This window comes from Oncorhynchus nerka, linkage group LG22 (genome assembly GCF_034236695.1).
Source record: "Oncorhynchus nerka isolate Pitt River linkage group LG22, Oner_Uvic_2.0, whole genome shotgun sequence".
Classification (NCBI taxonomy): domain Eukaryota; kingdom Metazoa; phylum Chordata; class Actinopteri; order Salmoniformes; family Salmonidae; genus Oncorhynchus; species Oncorhynchus nerka.
This window is the reverse complement of record NC_088417.1, coordinates 106,898,200-106,917,821: the sequence shown is the minus strand read 5'-3', so window position 1 is coordinate 106,917,821 and position 19,622 is coordinate 106,898,200. Positions and strand designations below refer to the sequence as shown.

The window sequence follows — 19,622 nt, the reverse complement described above, 5'->3', positions numbered from 1 at the left end:
GCCATTGATTTAGTTTCTTCTGGTTTTTTTTAATAAGAGGGTTCAAATTTAGTAAGCCTCTAGACTTTGTACAAACACACACGCCGCCACCGTTTCGGTCAATTCTATGAATGCTATAACCCGGTATCTAATCTGTTCCATATAACCCTTTACATTAGTAATGGATAATAGGAGAATAACAAGTGGGCGTGATGGTGATTTATTCATCTTCCCCATTAGAAGATTATTATCATTAGTTGATTTTTTTTATTGTTTTGTTATTATTATACAGAAATGATAAAACACGAATGACAGCCTCTCGTTGACCAAACGTAATTGAAACAGGCAGTTTGACAGGCGGCTAAAAAATCCAGTCAACTCGAAGGACCGCAAAATATAAACGTCAGAGTTTACGTTCTGCCAGCGGTGGGCGGAAGCTGCGGAACTTCATACCGCTCTTAGCCTGCGTTTTCCAAGTACTGGAGTTTTGGTATTTCTTTACACACTACCTTATGTATCATTCTTAAACATTACATTGATAGAAACTACGGCAACTCTCAAACAACACTAGTAGTAGCTAGGTCTTTCCCCAACAGGCTAGTTATGTTTGCTAGTTAGCCTGTATCGTTGGTCTGTTTGCTCACCCTGTTGCAGCTCTGACTTCTCTTCAGCTTTGCTTTAGATACGTTGGCAACCAGAATAAAGCCTACCGGTTGATTGAGCTACTATATTTATTTCCTAGTTTTCTTAATTATACAGAGAACCTTTATCCAAATAAGGCCTATGTACGATGATTATACACACCCCTATCATCCCCGTGTTTTCCTAGCTTTACCCTGCCACCACTATGTTAGTTACACAAACCCCCTGCATGGAGCGCAAACTCAGCTGTGTAATCCCCTATTATTTAGAGATGTGGATTGTATATGGCTCTGTGTGTGTGTGTGTATGTATGTATATATATATATATATACAGAGAACCTTTATATATACACACAGTGCTTTGTCCTTGAGCATGCTTTTGCGGCACAGTCGATAGCGCGCCTCGGGCTAGAAGGTCGAGGGTTCGAGACCTGCTCCCTGCTGTTTCATTACATTGGTGTCAGAAGTGGGATCGGACCTCGCATCCACGACAGTGCGTGTGCTTTGCCGGTGAGCGCGTTCCTGTAAGACGTAGAGTCGCAAGCTAGCGCGAGGACGCGCTCTTTGAATTTGAATTTAGCCCCGTTGTGTTTAATCCACTACGGTAGTTTTGAACTACCGTTCAAAAGTTTGGGGTCACTTAGAAATGTCATTTAAAAAAAAGAAAACATTTTGTCCATTAAAATAATATCAAATTGATCAGAAATTCAGTGTAGACATTGTTAATGTTGTAAATGACTATTGTAGCTGGAAAAGGCAGATTTTTAAAATGGAATATCTACATAGGCGTACAGAGGCCCATTATCAGCAACCATCACACCTGTGTTCCAATGGCACATTGTGTTAGCTAATCCAAATGTATAATTTTAAAAGGCTAATTGATCATTAGAAAACCCTTTTGCAATTATGTTAGAACAGCTGAAAACTTATTATGATTAAAGAGGCAATAAAACGGGCCTTTAGACTAGTTGAGTATCTGGAGCATCAGCATTTGTGGGTTCGATTACTACAAATGCTGATGCTCCAGATACTCAACTAATTGAATAGGATCTCTATGTGCATGGATTTATCTCTATCAATAATGGTGTATGTATACAGTACATAGGTACCTGGTATCATGGCGACCAGACGGGCTCTGAAGGCAGTGCTGATTGACCTGAGTGGAACCCTCCATGTAGAAGACACAGCCGTGCCTGGAGCACAGGACGCCCTCCACAGGTCAGTTTGCCCAGAGCCCTGTTATCCTTGTTATTCAGTACTCACCCAGCCACTTTGTCCTAAGTTGCTCACACAACCCTCTGGTTACATCTGAAAGTAAGAAGTCACAAATACATCTAAGATTTTCTTTCTGCACCATGCCTCAGTCCCCATATTCAGTACTCACCCAGTCCTCAATTCTGTGAGTTTCTTCTGAAGTCACACGGTCTCTATGTTTGGGGTTTATACACTAGGTTGCGTCAGTCCTCTGTAGCGGTGAAGTTTGTGACCAACACCACTAAGGAGTGTAAGAGGAACCTTGTGGAGCGTCTCCACAGTCTGAACTTTGACATCCAGGACCAGGAGATCTTCACGTCCCTGACAGCAGCCAGGAGCCTCGTGGAGCAGAGACAACTACGCCCCCTACTGCTGGTGGCGGACAGTGCACTGGAGGACTTCTCAGGTGAGAGCCAGGGCTAGATGAGGCAGAGCAGATTGCAAACTAACTTACATTTAGCATCCCAATGGAGCTGTATGGACCCTGGTCAGAAGTAGTGCACTGTATAGGGCATATGGTGCCATTTGAGATGCGGGTGTAGCTTTAACTCTATAAAGCGTCTTCTATCCATGTTGTGCTGCAGGTATGGAGACATCCGAACCCAACGCTGTGGTGATAGGCTTAGCTCCAGACCACTTCAACTACCAGACGCTCAACAAAGCATTCAGGTAAATCGCTGAGTCAGTCCTCATACTGTAACCCCCCCTGTTATTGTAATGGTGAAAGGTTAACATTAGAGGACGACCGATCATGATTTTTCAACGCCGATACCGATTATTGGAGGACAAAAATAGCCGATACCGATTATTGGAGGACAAAAATAGCCGATACCGATTAATCGGCCGATTGAAAAGTAAATAAATAATAATAATAATACATTTATAAAAAATATTAATAAAAAAGTATTTATATACACACACACATTTTTGTAATAATGACAATTGCAACAATTCTCAATGAACACTTTTATTTTAACTTAAAATTATACATTTTATGGGTTTTTGGATGTTTGTTCTTAAGGTGATTCCACAGGTTGGTGGTATTTTTTGATTTAGCCGTTGCTGACCCCATGCTTACATCTTTATCACAAATAAGACACCTTGCTTTCCCTGGTGCCAATTCCATGTAATAGTCTGGTGTTCTGCTTTTCTCTGCCATCTGTAACACACACACACACACACACACATACACACACACACACACAGAAACAGCTCTGAAGTGACAATGATACTGAAGAGTCTGCTTAGGAGACAAATACTCTCAACTGTTTGAATAAAAATAGAGTTTAATTGACCTGTGATGAATGTTGAAAACATAATTTCTATATGCAGGAAATCCTTTTTTAATAATGGGCATGGTAAGAATTGACTACCAAAGTGCGAGTCATAATTCCCATGACACCTTCTAGCAAAATCTGAAAAGCGGTTCCTTCATTCATTTATTCCATGGGATATTTTTATGTTCACTTAAAATAAGGTCTGTGTTTCATGTAGGCTTACACCACCTTGCCAATTTCATAACTGTGTAGATAGCCATAGGACAAGGTAACTCTGATCAATATTGTCTAAATATAAGCGAAGATTAAAAAAAATTGTAGAGTGGATTTATGAAAATATGTTGACAAACGTTACCTTATCCTAGTGAGATATACACGGGTATCAAAATGCCGAGGCGGTTTAAGCACGAAACACAGACCTTATCTGAAGAAGATCAAGACATTCTCTATGGAAGACATGAACGGTAAAATAATGAAGGAACCCCTTTCAAGTTCAGCCGCAAGTTATTACAGGAATTATAACGCGTCGACTATTTCTCTCTAAACCATATACCTTTGACTATTACAAGCCTGCTGCTGCCTACCACCCCTCAGTCAGACTGCTCTATCAAATATCAAATCATAGACTTAACTATAAACACACAGAAATACGAGCCTTAGGTCAAATCCGGAAACTATCACCTCGAAAACAAAACGTTTATTCCGTTCCGTATTTTATATAACGGGTGGCATCCATGAGTCTAAATATTCCTGTTACATTGCACAACCTTCAATGTCATAATTACGTAAAATTCGGGCCAATTAGTTCGCAAAGAGCCAGGCGGCTCAAACTGTTGAATATACAAATCAAATCAAATGTATTTATATAGCCCTTCGTACATCAGCTGATATCTCAAAGTGCTGTACAGAAACCCAGCCTAAAACCCCAAACAGCAAGCAATGCAGGTGTAGAAGCACGGTGGCTAGGAAAAACTCCCTAGAAAGGCCAAAACCTAGGAAGAAACCTAGAGAGGAACCAGGCTATGTGGGGTGGCCAGTCCTCTTCTGGCTGTGCCGGGTGGAGATTATAACAGAACATGGCCAAGATGTTCAAATGTTCATAAATGACCAGCATGGTTGAATAATAATAAGGCAGAACAGTTGAAACTGGAGCAGCAGCACGGCCAGGTGGACTGGGGACAGCAAGGAGTCATCACGTCAGGTAGTCCTGGGACATGGTCCTAGGGCTCAGGTCAGTTGAAACTGGAACAGCAGCATGGCCAGGTGGACTGGGGACAGCAAGGAGTCATCATGTCAGATGGTCCTAGGGCTCAGGTCCTCCGAGAGAGAGAAAGAAAGAGAGAAGGAGAGAATTAGAGAACGCACACTTAGATTCACACAGGACACCGAATAGGACAGGAGAAGTACTCCAGATATAACAAACTGACCCTAGCCCCCCGACACAAACTACTGCAGCATAAATACTGGAGGCTGAGACAGAATATACCCTGACTCTGCGTGCAATGAACGCAAGAGAAGTGACACAATTTCACCTGGTTAATATTGCCTGCTAACCTGGATTTCTTTTAGCTAAATATGCAGGTTTAAAAATATATACTTGTGTATTGATTTTAAGAAAGGCATTGATGTTTATGGTTAAGTACACGTTGGAGCAACGACAGTCGTTGATTGATTGTTTTTTATGAGATAAGTTTAATGCGAGCTAGCAACTTACCTTGGCTTAATGCATTCGCGTAACAGGCAGGCTCCTCGTGGAGTGCAATGTAATCAGGTGGTTAGAGCATTGGACTAGTTAACTGTAAGGTTGCAAGATTGGATCCCCCGAGCTGACAAGGTAAAAATCTGTCGTTCAGAACGTTCCTAGGCCGTCATTGAAAATAATAAAGGTGTAAAAATTATTATTATTTTTTTAAACGGCAAAATCGGCGCCCAAAATACCGATTTCCGATTGTTATGAAAACTTGAAATCGGCCCTAATTAATCGGCCATTCCGATTAATCGTTCCACCTCTAGTTAGCATGTCTTGGGACTATGATCTTATCTAGATAACGTGTGAAATGAATGAGTTCAACGCTTTGTCGAGACAAGGCCAAATCCCCGTCATCAGCGTGAAGAAAAGATGGTGAAAAAGGGGAGGAGGGTGGGGTGCCTTGTAAGAATTTGCCGAGTAGGTAAACCACTGCTACCCTCGGTTTTATTGGCCAACATGCAATCATTGTAAAACCCACTGGACAATCTACAATTAAGACTATCCTACCAACGGGACATTAAACTGAAATATCTTACTTTTCACCGAGACTTGGCTGCCCGACGACACGGATGATATAGAGCTGGCTGGCTTCTCCGTGTTTCGGCAGGACAGAGCAGCTACGTCTGGTAAGACGAGGCGCGGGTTGTGTGTCTATTTGTCAATAACTGTTGGCGATATCTAATGTTAAAAAAGCCTCACGCTTTGAACACACCAACAGCGTCATTGCATTTTGGTACACTAGAATGACATTCATTTCCAATGAAATGCTGCATTTGCCTTGCAGCATTGTATTGCAGAGGCATTTGCAGTGCGTTCGGTGTGGTGCGTTCGGGTGTGGTGCGTTCGGTGTGGTGCATTCGGGTGTGGTGCGTTCGGTGTGGTGCGTTCGGTGTGGTGCATACATTGGATTTATCGAACGTATGTGTCAAACTGTATGTGTAGACGGCTTGACAGAAATGGTAGCAGAAGGTGACTGTTGAACTTTTGTTGCAGACACATCCAGATGATGCTGCGTACTATTTTGCGCAATGACGCTGTCGGTGTGTTTAGAAGCATCAAGTTATTGAGGTATAATACCTCATGATAAGCTGTAGACCACACTATCTACCAAGAGAGTTCTCATCTGTATTATTAGTAGCTGTCTATTTCCACCACAAACCGATGCTGGCGCTAAGACGGCACTCAAGGCCATAAGCAAACAAGAGATGCTCATCCAGAAGCGTCGCCCCTCGTGGGACTTTAATGCAGGCGAACACTGGGGAAGCACCGATTTTCGTTTTTTTTTTACCGATGTCCAATATTTTCCTTGCCAAAAAACCTGATGCCGATATTTAAAATTTGAGCGACCTTTTAAGTATTCTAGTTCAGTTAAACAGCTTGAGGCTGTATTCACGATCCCGGATCCGGTTAAACAGCTGAAACGCACTGACCAACAGTTATTTTGTTGTCATTTACATCCCCATTACCAGTAAAACCATTTTTTATTTATTTCACTTACTTGCTGTGCTGTTTCGTTGTTCAGTCGTTTCATTCTCAACCAGGATTTCATCATACATGTTAAGCGTTGAAGTTTCAGCTCTGGCCTCTTCTGTCGTGGGTCCTTTTCCTCGGTGCGCACTGTAACTGTCCATTTCCATCCATTTCACGTAAACCTTGTTTTTTGTCTGCATCGAAGTAGTGATCCTTGTTCCTAGCATCGAGCATGGTGGAGACACAGTACAGAGGCTCAGAGAGAATGCCTGCAACACTTAACAAAGAGCTGTACTTAGTTTCAGAGTGGGTGGCAAGGGAGAAGTTAGTCACAATACTTTTAGTTTTTAAAATATTTATAATTGGGACACATCATTGACTAAACCTCGACTAAATAATGTGGAAACTGTAGAAGTTGAAGTGACTAAACTGCTTGGACCCTGAATTGTAAACTCATGTTCAAATCATATTGATACAACAGAGGGACTTGGGAAAATGGTCTCAGAACAAGGCAGACACCCATGCAAACCCCACAAGACATGCCACCAGAGGTCTCTTCACAGTCCCCAAGTCCAGAACAGACTATGGGAGGTGCACAGTACTACATAGAGCCATGACTACATGGAACTCTATTCCACAGTACTACATAGAGCCATGACTACATGGAACTCTATTCCACAGTACAACATAGAGCCATGACTACATGGAACTCTATTCCACAGTACTACATAGAGCCATGACTACATGGAACTCTATTCCACAGTACTACATAGAGCCATGACTACATGGAACTCTATTCCACAGTACTACATAGAGCCATGACTACATGGAACTCTATTCCACAGTACTACATAGAGCCATGACTACATGGAACTCTATTCCACAGTACTACATAGAGCCATGACTACATGGAACTCTATTCCACATCAGGTAACTGATGCAAGCAGATTAAAAAACAAAACCAGATAGAAAAACACCTTGTGGAACAGCGTGAACTGTGACGAGACACACATAGGCACAGACACACATAGGCACAGACACACATAGGCACAGACACACATAGGCACAGACACACATAGTCACAGACGCACATAGTCACCGACGCACATAGTCACAGACGCACATAGGCACAGACGCACATAGGCACAGACGCACATAGTCACCGACGCACATAGTCACAGACGCACATAGGCACAGACGCACATAGGCACAGACGCACATAGGCACAGACGCACATAGGCACAGACGCACATAGGCACAGACACACATAGGCACAGACACACATAGTCACAGACACACATAGGCACAGACACACATAGGCACAGCCACACATAGGCACAGACGCGCATAGGCACAGACACACATAGGCACAGACACACATAGGCACAGACACACATAGGCACAGACACACATAGGCACAGACACCCATAGTCACAGACACACATAGGCACAGACACACATAGGCACAGACACACATAGGCACAGACACACATAGGCACAGACATGTCATGGTAGCATCCACATTAATGTAGAAATATATTATATTGTTATTTACAGTAAAAGTGACAAATGACAATACATGCTTTTTTTCTCTGTTGAATTTCTACAGGGCAAAACAAAACAAACTGCAAATGCACCCAACAGGGTTGTTCAAGTTGAGTCTCTAGCTTGGTGTAGTCACTGCATGCTATGAATATGGGACCAAAAACTTTTTACTACTTTATTTATAAGAATCTCTACACGTGTCGATACATTTACTCCTACCTGTTTGAGGAATATAGCTCAGTATTTGATCTATTTTATACAGTCATTATTGCTCACCTTTATCATGGGTATTAATCATTTCTGTTCCACTGGATGTCATAAGGTGAAAGCACCAATTTGTAAGTCGCTCTGGATAAGAGCGTCTGCTAAATGACTTAAATGTAAATGTAATGTAGAACCCACTGTGTATGTCACATCTCAATGTATTGCTTTACATGTGTTTTCTTGTATGTGAGCCTCAGCTGCCTTAGTACACATCAAATAAAACTCTTTTCCTCTATCTACCAGGCTGGTTCTAGACGGGGCCCCCCTCATAGCCATCCATAAGGCCAGGTATTATAAGAGGAAGGATGGTCTGGCGCTGGGCCCCGGAGCCTTTGTGACAGGGTTAGAGTACGCTACAGACTGTCAAGCCACCGTTGTGGGGAAGCCTGAGGGGACATTCTTCCTGGAGGCTCTGAGGGACATTGGCTGTTGTCCTGAAGAGGCCATCATGATTGGAGACGTGAGTCACACTGGAGGACTCCAAAATAGTACCCTGTTCCCTATATAGTTGGGTTAGGGTTATCTACAATTAACAAAAATATAAATGCAACATGCAACAATTTCAAAGATTTTACTGAGTTACAGTTTATATGAGGAAATACATTTGAAATACATTTATTAGGCCCCAATCTATGGATTTCACATGACTGGGAATACAGATGCACAACATGACCAAAAGTATGTGGACACCTGCTCGTCAAACATCTCACTCCAAAATCATGGGCATTAATATGGAGTTGGTCCCCCCCTTTGCTGCTATAACAGCCTCCACTCTTCTGGGAAGGCTTTCCACTAGATGTTGGAACATTGCTGCTATAACAGCCTCCACTCTTCTGGGAAGGCTTTCCACTAGATGTTGGAACATTGCTGCTATAACAGCCTCCACTCTTCTGGGAAGGCTTAACAGCCTCCACTCTTCTGGGAAGGCTTTCCACTAGATGTTGGAACATTGCTGCTATAACAGCCTCCACTCTTCTGGGAAGGCTTTCCACTAGATGTAGGAACATTGCTGCTATAACAGCCTCCACTCTTCTGGGAAGGCTTTCCACTAGATGTTGGAACATTGCTGCTATAACAGCCTCCACTCTTCTGGGAAGGCTTTCCACTAGATGTTGGAACATTGCTGAGGGGACATGCTTCCATTCAGCCACAAGAGTATTAGTGAGGTCGGGCACTGATGTTGGGCGATTAGGCCTGTCAGCGTTCTAATTCATCGTGTTAGGTTCTGAAACATAGTAAAAACTCAAACGGACGAATAGGAAGTGGTCAAACCAAGTTCATTCACCCATTGGGTCATACATCTACAAAGACAAGGTCTGATTTCACAAGCACATATTTATAACATCCTAATAGTCACCTCCTTGCAGATCTAGACAGCCAATACATCTCTGTTGCTAAGTGGGAACTACATTTTTCATCTCACTGGTGTAGTCATGGTCCCGCCTGATGCTTGAACCTTCACGGGCGTAGAGGTGTATGTGTGAGATAGGACTGTAGTAGGAGGGTTGTTGTGGTGGGCCCCTCTGGACCCCCTCCCCGAGGTTTCTTCTCACTTCAGCTATTGACTTGACCTCCAGCTGAATTTCTTGCTCCTCCATAGTTCCACAGCTGTTCTGCCTTATCAGAGACTAACTTCCCCATGTCTGACTCAGTAACTTTCCATACAGCCAGTTCTCTATCCACCCTTCCCCTTGTCTGACTCAGTAACTTTCCATACAGCCAGTTCTCTATCCACCCTTCCCCTTGTCTGACTCAGTAACTTTCCATACAGCCAGTTCTCTATCCACCCCTTGTCTGACTCAGTAACTTTCCATACAGCCAGTTCTCTATCCACCCTTCCCCTTGTCTGACTCAGTAACTTTCCATACAGCCAGTTCTCTATTTACCCCATCATGTACATTCCTTTTACATGTAATGTAATCAATAAGTATGCAGTACCCGTCAGTATACAGTACCAATAAGTATACAGTACCAATACGTATACAGTACCAGTCAGTATACAGTACCAGTCAGTATACAGTACCAATATGTATACAGTACCAATAAGTATACAGTACCAGTCGGTATACAGTACCAGTCAGTATACAGTACCAGTCAGTATACAGTACCAGTCAGTATACAGTACCAGTTGGTATACAGTACCAGTCAGTATACAGTACCAATAAGTATACAGTACCAGTGAGTATACAGTACCAATGAGTATACAGTACCAGTCAGTATACAGTACCAATAAGTATACAGTACCAATAAGTATACAGTACCAGTCAGTATACAGTACCAATAAGTATACAGTACCAGTCAGTATACAGTACCAATAAGTATACAGTACCAGTCAGTATACAGTACCAATAAGTATACAGTACCAATAAGTATACAGTACCAGTCAGTATACAGTACCAATAAGTATACAGTACCAATAAGTATACAGTACCAGTCAGTATACAGTACCAGTCAGTATACAGTACCAATAAGTATACAGTACCAATAAGTATACAGTACCAGTCAGTATACAGTACCAGTCAGTATACAGTACCAATAAGTATACAGTTTTTTTTAAAATTATTTTTATTTCACCTTTATTTAACCAGGTAGGCTAGTTGAGAACAAGTTCTCATTTGCAACTGCGACCTGGCCAAGATAAAGCATAGCAGTGTGAACAGACAACACAGAGTTACACATGGAGTAAACAATTAACAAGTCAATAACACAGTAGAAAAAAATGGGCAGTCTATATACAATGTGTGCAAAAGGCATGAGGAGGTAGGCGAATAATACAATTTTGCAGATTAACACTGGGGTGATAAATGATCAGATGGTCATGTACAGGTAGAGATATTGGTGTGCAAAAGAGCAGAAAAGTAAATAAAAAAATAAATAAAATAAAAAAAACAGTATAAAAACAGTATGGGGATGAGGTAGGTGAAAATGGGTGGGCTATTTACCAATAGACTATGTACAGCTGCAGCGATCGGTTAGCTGCTCGGATAGCTGATGTTTGAAGTTGGTGAGGAGATAAAAGTCTCCAACTTCAGCGATTTTTGCAGTTCATTCCAGTCACAGGCAGCAGAGTACTGGAACGAAAGGCGGCCAAATGAGGTGTTGGCTTTAGGGATGATCAGTGAGATACACCTGCTGGAGCGTGTGCTACGGATGGGTGTTGCCATCGTGACCAGTGAACTGAGATAAGGCGGAGCTTTACCTAGCATGGACTTGTAGATGACCTGGAGCCAGTGGGTCTGGCGACGAATATGTAGCGAGGGCCAGCCGACTAGAGCATACAAGTCGCAGTGGTGGGTGGTATAAGGTGCTTTGGTGACAAAACGGATGGCACTATGATAGACTGCATCCAGTTTGCTGAGTAGAGTGTTGGAAGCCATTTTGTAGATGACATCGCCGAAATCGAGGATCGGTAGGATAGTCAGTTTTACTAGGGTAAGCTTGGCGGCGTGAGTGAAGGAGGCTTTGTTGCGGAATAGAAAGCCGACTCTTGATTTGATTTTCGATTGGAGATGTTTGATGTGAGTCTGGAAGGAGAGTTTGCAGTCTAGCCAGACACCTAGGTACTTATAGATGTCCACATATTCAAGGTCGGAACCATCCAGGGTGGTGATGCTAGTCAGTATACAGTACCAATAAGTATACAGTACCAATAAGTATACAGTACCAGTCAGTATACAGTACCAGTCAGTATACAGTACCAATAAGTATACAGTACCAATAAGTATACAGTACCAGTCAGTATACAGTACCAATAAGTATACAGTACCAATAAGTATACAGTACCAGTCAGTATACAGTACCAATAAGTATACAGTACCAATAAGTATACAGTACCAGTCAGTATACAGTACCAGTCAGTATACAGTACCAGTCAGTATACAGTACCAATAAGTATACAGTACCAGTCAGTATACAGTACCAGTCAGTATACAGTACCAATAAGTATACAGTACCAGTCAGTATACAGTACCAGTCAGTATACAGTACCAGTCAGTATACAGTACCAATAAGTATACAGTACCAGTCAGTATACAGTACCAGTCAGTATACAGTACCAGTCAGTATACAGTACCAGTCAAGTTTGGACACCTCATTCATTTTTTTTTCTTTATTTGTGCTATTTTCTACATTGTAGAATAATAGTGAAGACATCAAAACTATGAAATAACACATGGAATCATGTAGTAACCAAAAAAGCGCAACCCAGATGGGATGGGGTATCGCTGCAGAATGCTGTGGTAGCCGTGCTGGTTAAGTGTGCCTTGAATTCTAAATAAATCACTGACAGTGTCACCAGCAATGCACCCCACACCACCACCTCCATGCTTCATGGTGGGAACCACACATGCAGAGAACATCCGTTCACCTACTCTGTGTCTCACAAAGACATCACACCACCACCTCCATGCTTCATGGTGGGAACCACACATGCAGAGAACATCCGTTCACCTACTCTGTGTCTCACAAAGACACAGCGGTTGGATCCAAAAATCTCAAATTTGGATTCGTCAAACCAAAGGACAAATAACATTTCCACCGGTCTAATGTCCATTGCTCAAGTCTCTTTTTCGTATTGTTGTTCTTTAGTGGTTTTAGTAGATGGCCTCATGAGAGCTCCTCAGTAGAGGTAACTCTAATGAACTTATCCTCTGCAGCAGAGGTAACTCTGGGTCTTCCTTTCCTGTGGCGGTCCTCATTAGAGCCTGTTCCATCATAGCGCTTGATGTTTTTTGCGACTGCACTTGAAGAAACTTTCTAAGTTCTTGACATTTTCCGCATTGACTGACCTTCATGTCTTAATGATTGACTGACCTTCATGTCTTAATGATTGACTGACCTTCATGTCTTAATGATTGACTGACCTTCATGTCTTAATGATTGACTGACCTTCATGTCTTCAAGTAATGATGGATTGTCGTCTCTCTTTGCTTATTTGAGATGTTCTTGGCATTATATGGACTTGGTCTTTTACCAAATAGGGCTATCGTCTGTACGCCACCCCTACCTTGTCACAACACAACTGATTGGCTCAAACGCATTAAGAAGGAAAGAAATTCCACAAATTAACTTTTGCAAAAGCCACACCTGTTAATTGAAATGCATTCAAGGTGACTACCTCATGAAGCTGGTTGAGAGAATGCCAAGAGTGTGCAAAGCTGTCAAGGCAAACAGTGGCTACTTTGAAGAATCTCAAATATAATATATATTTAGATTTGTTTAACACTTTTTTGGTTAACCAGGTAGGCCAGTAGAGAACAAGTTGTCATTTACAACTGTGACCTGGGCAAGATAAACCAAGCAGTGCAACACAAACAACAACACAGAGTATCACATAAACGTACAGTCAATAACACAACAGACACATCTATGTGTGCAAATGTAGGGGGTAGGCAACAAACAAACCATAGAGGCGAAATAATTACAATTTAGCATTGACACTGGAGTGATAGATGTGCAAGTGGAGATACTGGGGTGCAAAAGAGCAAGAGGGTAAGTAATAATATGGGGATGAGGTAGTCGGGTGTGCTATTTACAGATGGGCTGTCTACAGGTACAGTGATCGGTAAGCTGCTCTGACAGCTGATGCTTAAAGTTAGAGAGGGATATATAAGACTCCAGCTTCAGTGATTTTTGCAATTCATTCCAGTCATTGGCAGCAGAGAAGTGGAAGGAAAGGCAGTCAAAGGACCTGCTGGAGCGTGTGCTACGGGTGGGTGTTGCTATGGTGACCAGTGAGCTGAGATAAGGCGGGGCTTTACCTAGCAGAGACTTATAGCTGACCTGGAGCCAGTGGGTTTGGCGACGAATATGAAGCGAGGGCCAGCCAACGAGAACATTCAGGTAGCACGGGTGGGTAGCATATGGGGCTTTGGTGACGAAACGGATGGCACGGTGATAGACTACATCTGGTTTGCTGAGTAGAATGTTGGAGGCTATTTTGTAAATGACATCGCCGAAGTCAAAGATGGGTAGGATAGTCAGTTTTACGAGCGTATGTTTGGCAGCATGAGTGAAGGAGGCTTTGTTGTGAAATAGAAAGCCGATTTCTAGATTTAATTTTGTATTGGATGTTTTTCAGCGGAAGGGACTGGGGGACTAATGTCGTGGGAAATTGCAAGATTATGTTATAATGCTTGTAAGATTGTTATAATGCTTGTATTACATTATAATAGTTGTTACATTCGACAGAATAGAGTATTGTGTGTGTGTTCCACTGAGGATGGGCCGCTATGAGATAACACGGACAGAGGAGATTTACGATGTCTTTGGGGTGATAAAACCTAAAGAGCATTCCAGATAACATGAGCTAATGGTTCTGTTCTATGCCGTACCAGGGAGAGACAGGTTCCCTATTGGAGTGAGGGGACCAGACACTGGTCTTTACAATGAAAACTGTTGACACAGCAGTAACTGTCTGCTATGTTTTATAGATATCTGTTATACAAATCTTAACCTTTGTGAACTGTTCCTAAGATCTGTGGTTCGTCAGTGTAAGTTGAGAGGGGTGTATCTTGGCTATAAAAGATCTTTGTACTTTTCTGTAGTCACTTCTCAACGGTTCATTAGAAATAGTGAATTGCTGAAAGTCAAATGCTATTGCAAAGCTTATCATTATTATTAAAGATGTAGTTTAAGTATAACTCTGACTGGTGTGTAGTTTGTAACTCTCCTCATTTGGTAAAGCAGAAATATGCCACCACACTAGTAAGGATCGAGTACTGAGCAAAGTACAGAGAGATCCTTGATGATGAAAACCTGCTCCAGAGCGCTCAGGACCTCAGACTGGGGCGAAGGTTCACCTTCCAACAGAACAACTACCCTAAGCACACAGCCAAGACAACGCAGGGGTGGCTTCAGTACAAGTCTCTGAATGTCCTTGAGTGGCCCAGCCAGAGCCCGGACTTGAACCCAATCAAACATTTCAGGAGAGACCTGAAAATAGCTGTGCAACGACGCTCCCCATCCATCCTGACAGACCTTGAGAGGATCTGTAGAGAAGAATGGGAGAAACTCCCCAAATACAGATGTGCCAAGCTTGTAGCATCTTACCCAACAAGACTCGAGGCTGTAATCCCTGCCAAAGGTGCTTCAACAAAGTACTGAGTAAAGGGTGTGAATATTATTTTTTTGTAATACATTTGTAAAAATAATATCTAAAAAACTGTTTTTGCTTTGTCATTATGGGGTATTGTGTGTAGATTGATGAGGGGTAAAAAACAATTTAATACATTTTCGAAGAAGGCTGTAACCTATCAAAATGTGGAAAAATTCAAGGGGTCTGAATATTTCCCGAAGGCACTGTAGGTTCAGAACTTTTGTGAAACAGCACAGGTGAAAAATATTTAGCAAATAGAACTCAAAACTGGATGGTGTTCAGAGATAGATGGGAGGGGTTGAGGGGAGCTGAATGGGACTAAAAACTAAAAATATATAATTATTGTAAAATGTATAAGCATGAACTGTTGTTGTCCATTAGTTTACTCCAATTAGGGGAGGGATGGTAGGGTTAGCGGAAAATATATAAAAACGATATATTTAAAATAATATATATTTATACATACACACACACACACACACTGGCAAGAAAAAGATAAGTTTAATGCTAGCTAGCAACTTACCTTGGCTCCTTGCTGCACTCGCGTAACAAGTGGTCAGCCTGCCACGCAGTCTCCTCGTGGAGTGCAATTTAATCTGCGTCCAAAAATGCAGATTACCGATTTGTTATGAAAACTAATTAAACGGCCATGCCTCTATTCTGGAGTGGCCCAGTCAGAGTCCTGACCTTCTGGAGTGGCCCAGTCAGAGTCCTGGCCTTCTGGAGTGGCCCAGTCAGAGTCCTGACCTTCTGGAGTGGCCCAGTCAGAGTCCTGACCTTCTGGAGTGGCCCAGTCAGAGTCCTGACCTTCTGGAGTGGCCCAGTCAGAGTCCTGACCTTCTGGAGTGGCCCAGTCAGAGTCCTGACCTTCTGGAGTGGCCCAGTCAGAGTCCTGACCTTCTGGAGTGGCCCAGTCAGAGTCCTGACCTTCTGGAGTGGCCCAGTCAGAGTCCTGACCTTCTGGAGTGGCCCAGTCAGAGTCCTGACCTTCTGGAGTGGCCCAGTCAGAGTCCTGACCTTCTGGAGAGGCCCAGTCAGAGTCCTGACCTCAACCCGATTGAGATGCTGTGGCATGACCTCAAGAGACCAGTTCACACCAGACATCCCAAGAATATTGCTGAACTGAAACAGTTTTGTAAAGAGGAGTGGTCCAACATTCCTCCTGACCATTTTGCAGGTCTGATCCACAACTACAGAAAACATTTGGTTGAGGTTATTGTTGCCACTGTATGGGGGGATTGGAAAAGATGCAGACATTACATTGATAGAATCCACAATCTAACTGCACTATTACATCGAACGTCAATCTGTTTAACAGTATCTACCCCCCCCCTTTACAGGACGCCAGAGACGACGTGGGCGGGGCTCAAAACATTGGCATGCTGGGAATTGTAGTCAGAACCGGTAAGAGACATGACATCGCTTCATAACTCATAGAAAACCTCTTTAAAAGCATTCTAAAAGCAACTAATGCCAATCATTTCTATTGATTCTATAGGTAAATACAGAGTGGGAGATGAGGGTAACATTAATCCTCCGCCATACCTGACCTGTGACAGCTTCCCTCAAGCTGTGGACCACATCCTCCAACACATCCTTTAACCATGACTCTCTCACTATTAGATCCTTTAGACATGGGTATATCTCATCATGTTGCAGTCCCACACCTCCTCCAGTCCCACACCAGACTAACACCTCCTCTAGTCCCACACCAGACTAACACCTCCTCTAGTCCCACACCAGACTAACACCTCCTCTAGTCCCACACCAGACTAACACCTCTAGTCCCACACCAGACTAACACCTCCTCTAGTCCCACACCAGACTAACACGTCCTCTAGTCCCACACCAGACTAACACCTCCTCTAGTCACACACCAGACTAACACCTCCTCTAGTCCCACACCAGACTAACACCTCCTCTAGTCCCACACCAGACTAACACCTCCTCTAGTCCCACACCAGACTAACACCTCCTCTAGTCCCACACCAGACTAACACCTCTAGTCCCACACCAGACTAACACCTCCTCTAGTCCCACACCAGACTAACACCACCTCTAGTCCCACACCAGACTGTAACACCTCTAGTCCCACACCAGACTAACACCTCCTCTAGTCCCACACCAGACTAACACCACCTCTAGTCCCACACCAGACTAACACCTCCTCTAGTCCCACACCAGACTAACACCTCTAGTCCCACACCAGACTGTAACACCTCCTCTAGTCCCACACCAGACTGTAACACCTCTAGTCCCACACCAGACTGTAACACCTCCTCTAGTCCCACACCAGACTGTAACACCTCTAGTCCCACACCAGACTAACACCTCCTCTAGTCCCACACCAGACTGTAACACCACCTCTAGTCCCACACCAGACTGTAACACCTCCTCTAGTCCCACACCAGACTGTAACACCTCTAGTCCCACACCAGACTAACACCTCCTCTAGTCCCACACCAGACTAACACCACCTCTAGTCCCACACCAGACTAACACCTCCTCTAGTCCCACACCAGACTAACACGTCCTCTAGTCCCACACCAGACCTCCTCTAACACCTCCTCTAGTCCCACACCAGACTAACACCCTCTAGTCCCACACCAGACTAACACCTCCTCTAGTCCCACACCAGACTAACACCTCCTCTAGTCCCACACCAGACTAACACCTCTAGTCCCACACCAGACTAACACCTCCTCTAGTCCCACACCAGACTAACACCACCTCTAGTCCCACACCAGACTGTAACACCTCTAGTCCCACACCAGACTAACACCTCCTCTAGTCCCACACCAGACTAACACGTCCTCTAGTCCCACACCAGACTAACACCTCCTCTAGTCCCACACCAGACTAACACCTCCTCTAGTCCCACACCAGACTAACACCTCTAGTCCCACACCAGACTAACACCTCCTCTAGTCCCACACCAGACTAACACCTCCTCTAGTCCCACACCAGACTAACACCTCTAGTCCCACACCAGACTGTAACACCTCTAGTCCGACACCAGACTAACACCACCTCTAGTCCCACACCACACTGTAACACCTCTAGTCCCACACCAGACTAACTCCTCTAGTCCCACACCAGACTGTAACACCTCTAGTCCCACACCAGACTAACTCCTCTAGTCCCACACCAGACTAACTCCTCTAGTCCCACACCAGACTGTAACACCTCTAGTCCCACACCAGACTAACTCCTCTAGTCCCACACCAGACTAACTCCTCTAGTCCCACACCAGAATAACTCCTCTAGTCCCACACCAGACTAACTCCTCTAGTCCCACACCAGACTAACACCTCCTCTAGTCCCACACCACACTGTAACACCTCTAACATCTCACACTCCATCTAACTATGGCTGCTGTGTTCCTCATCTAACTGAGATTAGGGTTAAGGTGCTGTGTTGATGAATAGGTAGTGTTAGGTTTCTGTGTTGATGAATAGGTAGTGTTAGGTTTCTGTGTTGATGAATAGGTAGTGTTAGGTTTCTGTGTTGATGAATAGGTAATGTTAGGTTTCTGTGTTGATGAATAGATACTGGGATAACAAGACTGCATCAAACCTTTGCACTTGTGAAGAGTGTTTAAAATGGCATTTTCTGAAAAATGTCTTGTGTGTAATCATGTTTATAAAAAAAGTGATCATGACTAGTACTACCAATGACTCATATTGTCTTTAATTGAACATAGAGAATCCATTCAGCTGTATAAAACACAGGTCAGCAACCTTCCATTTCTTCAGTTACAGAAACCGTTTTTACCAAAGGTTCTGTCTCAGACAAGCCCTATGTACAGACACACTGGGTTCTGTCTCAGACAAGCCCTATGTACAGACACACTGGGTTCTGTCTCAGACAAGCCCTATGTACAGACACACTGGGTTCTGTCTCAGACAAGCCCTATGTACAGACAAGCCCTATGTACAGACACACTGGGTTCTGTCTCAGACAAGCCCTATGTACAGACACACTGACCTAGGTTCTGTCTCAGACAAGCCCTATGTACAGACACACTGGGTTCTGTCTCAGACAAGCCCTATGTACAGACACACTGGGTTCTGTCTCAGACAAGCCCTATGTACAGACACACTGGGTTCTGTCTCAGACAAGCCCTATGTACAGACACACTGGGTTCTGTCTCAGACAAGCCCTATGTACAGACACACTGACCTGGGTTCTGTCTCAGACAAGCCCTATGTACAGACACACTGACCTAGGTTCTGTCTCAGACAAGCCCTATGTACAGACACACTGACCTAGGTTCTGTCTCAGACAAGCCCTATGTGCAGACACACTGACCTATTACATTGTATTGCTAATCTAAGATGCTCAT

At 43.6% G+C, this 19,622-nt stretch overlaps 1 protein-coding gene across 2 annotated transcripts; it reads left to right on the top strand.

Annotated features, from left to right (window-relative positions):
* The first annotated feature begins 374 nt into the window (after positions 1 to 374).
* Positions 375 to 17,823, top strand: hdhd2 (haloacid dehalogenase-like hydrolase domain containing 2). Of its 2 annotated transcripts, none has more exons than XM_029653951.2 (7): positions 375 to 455; positions 1,720 to 1,839; positions 2,073 to 2,281; positions 2,460 to 2,544; positions 8,425 to 8,641; positions 16,618 to 16,681; positions 16,776 to 17,823. In XM_029653951.2, the coding sequence occupies exons 2-7, from the start codon at positions 1,739 to 1,741 to the stop codon at positions 16,877 to 16,879; spliced, it is 780 nt and encodes a 259-aa protein (XP_029509811.1). In that variant the 5' UTR covers positions 375 to 455; positions 1,720 to 1,738; the 3' UTR covers positions 16,880 to 17,823. The 2 variants fall into 2 exon arrangements, with proteins under 2 accessions (XP_029509811.1, XP_029509812.1); XM_029653952.2 differs by having other exon boundaries at positions 393 to 469.
* Positions 17,824 to 19,622: the final 1,799 nt, after the last annotated feature.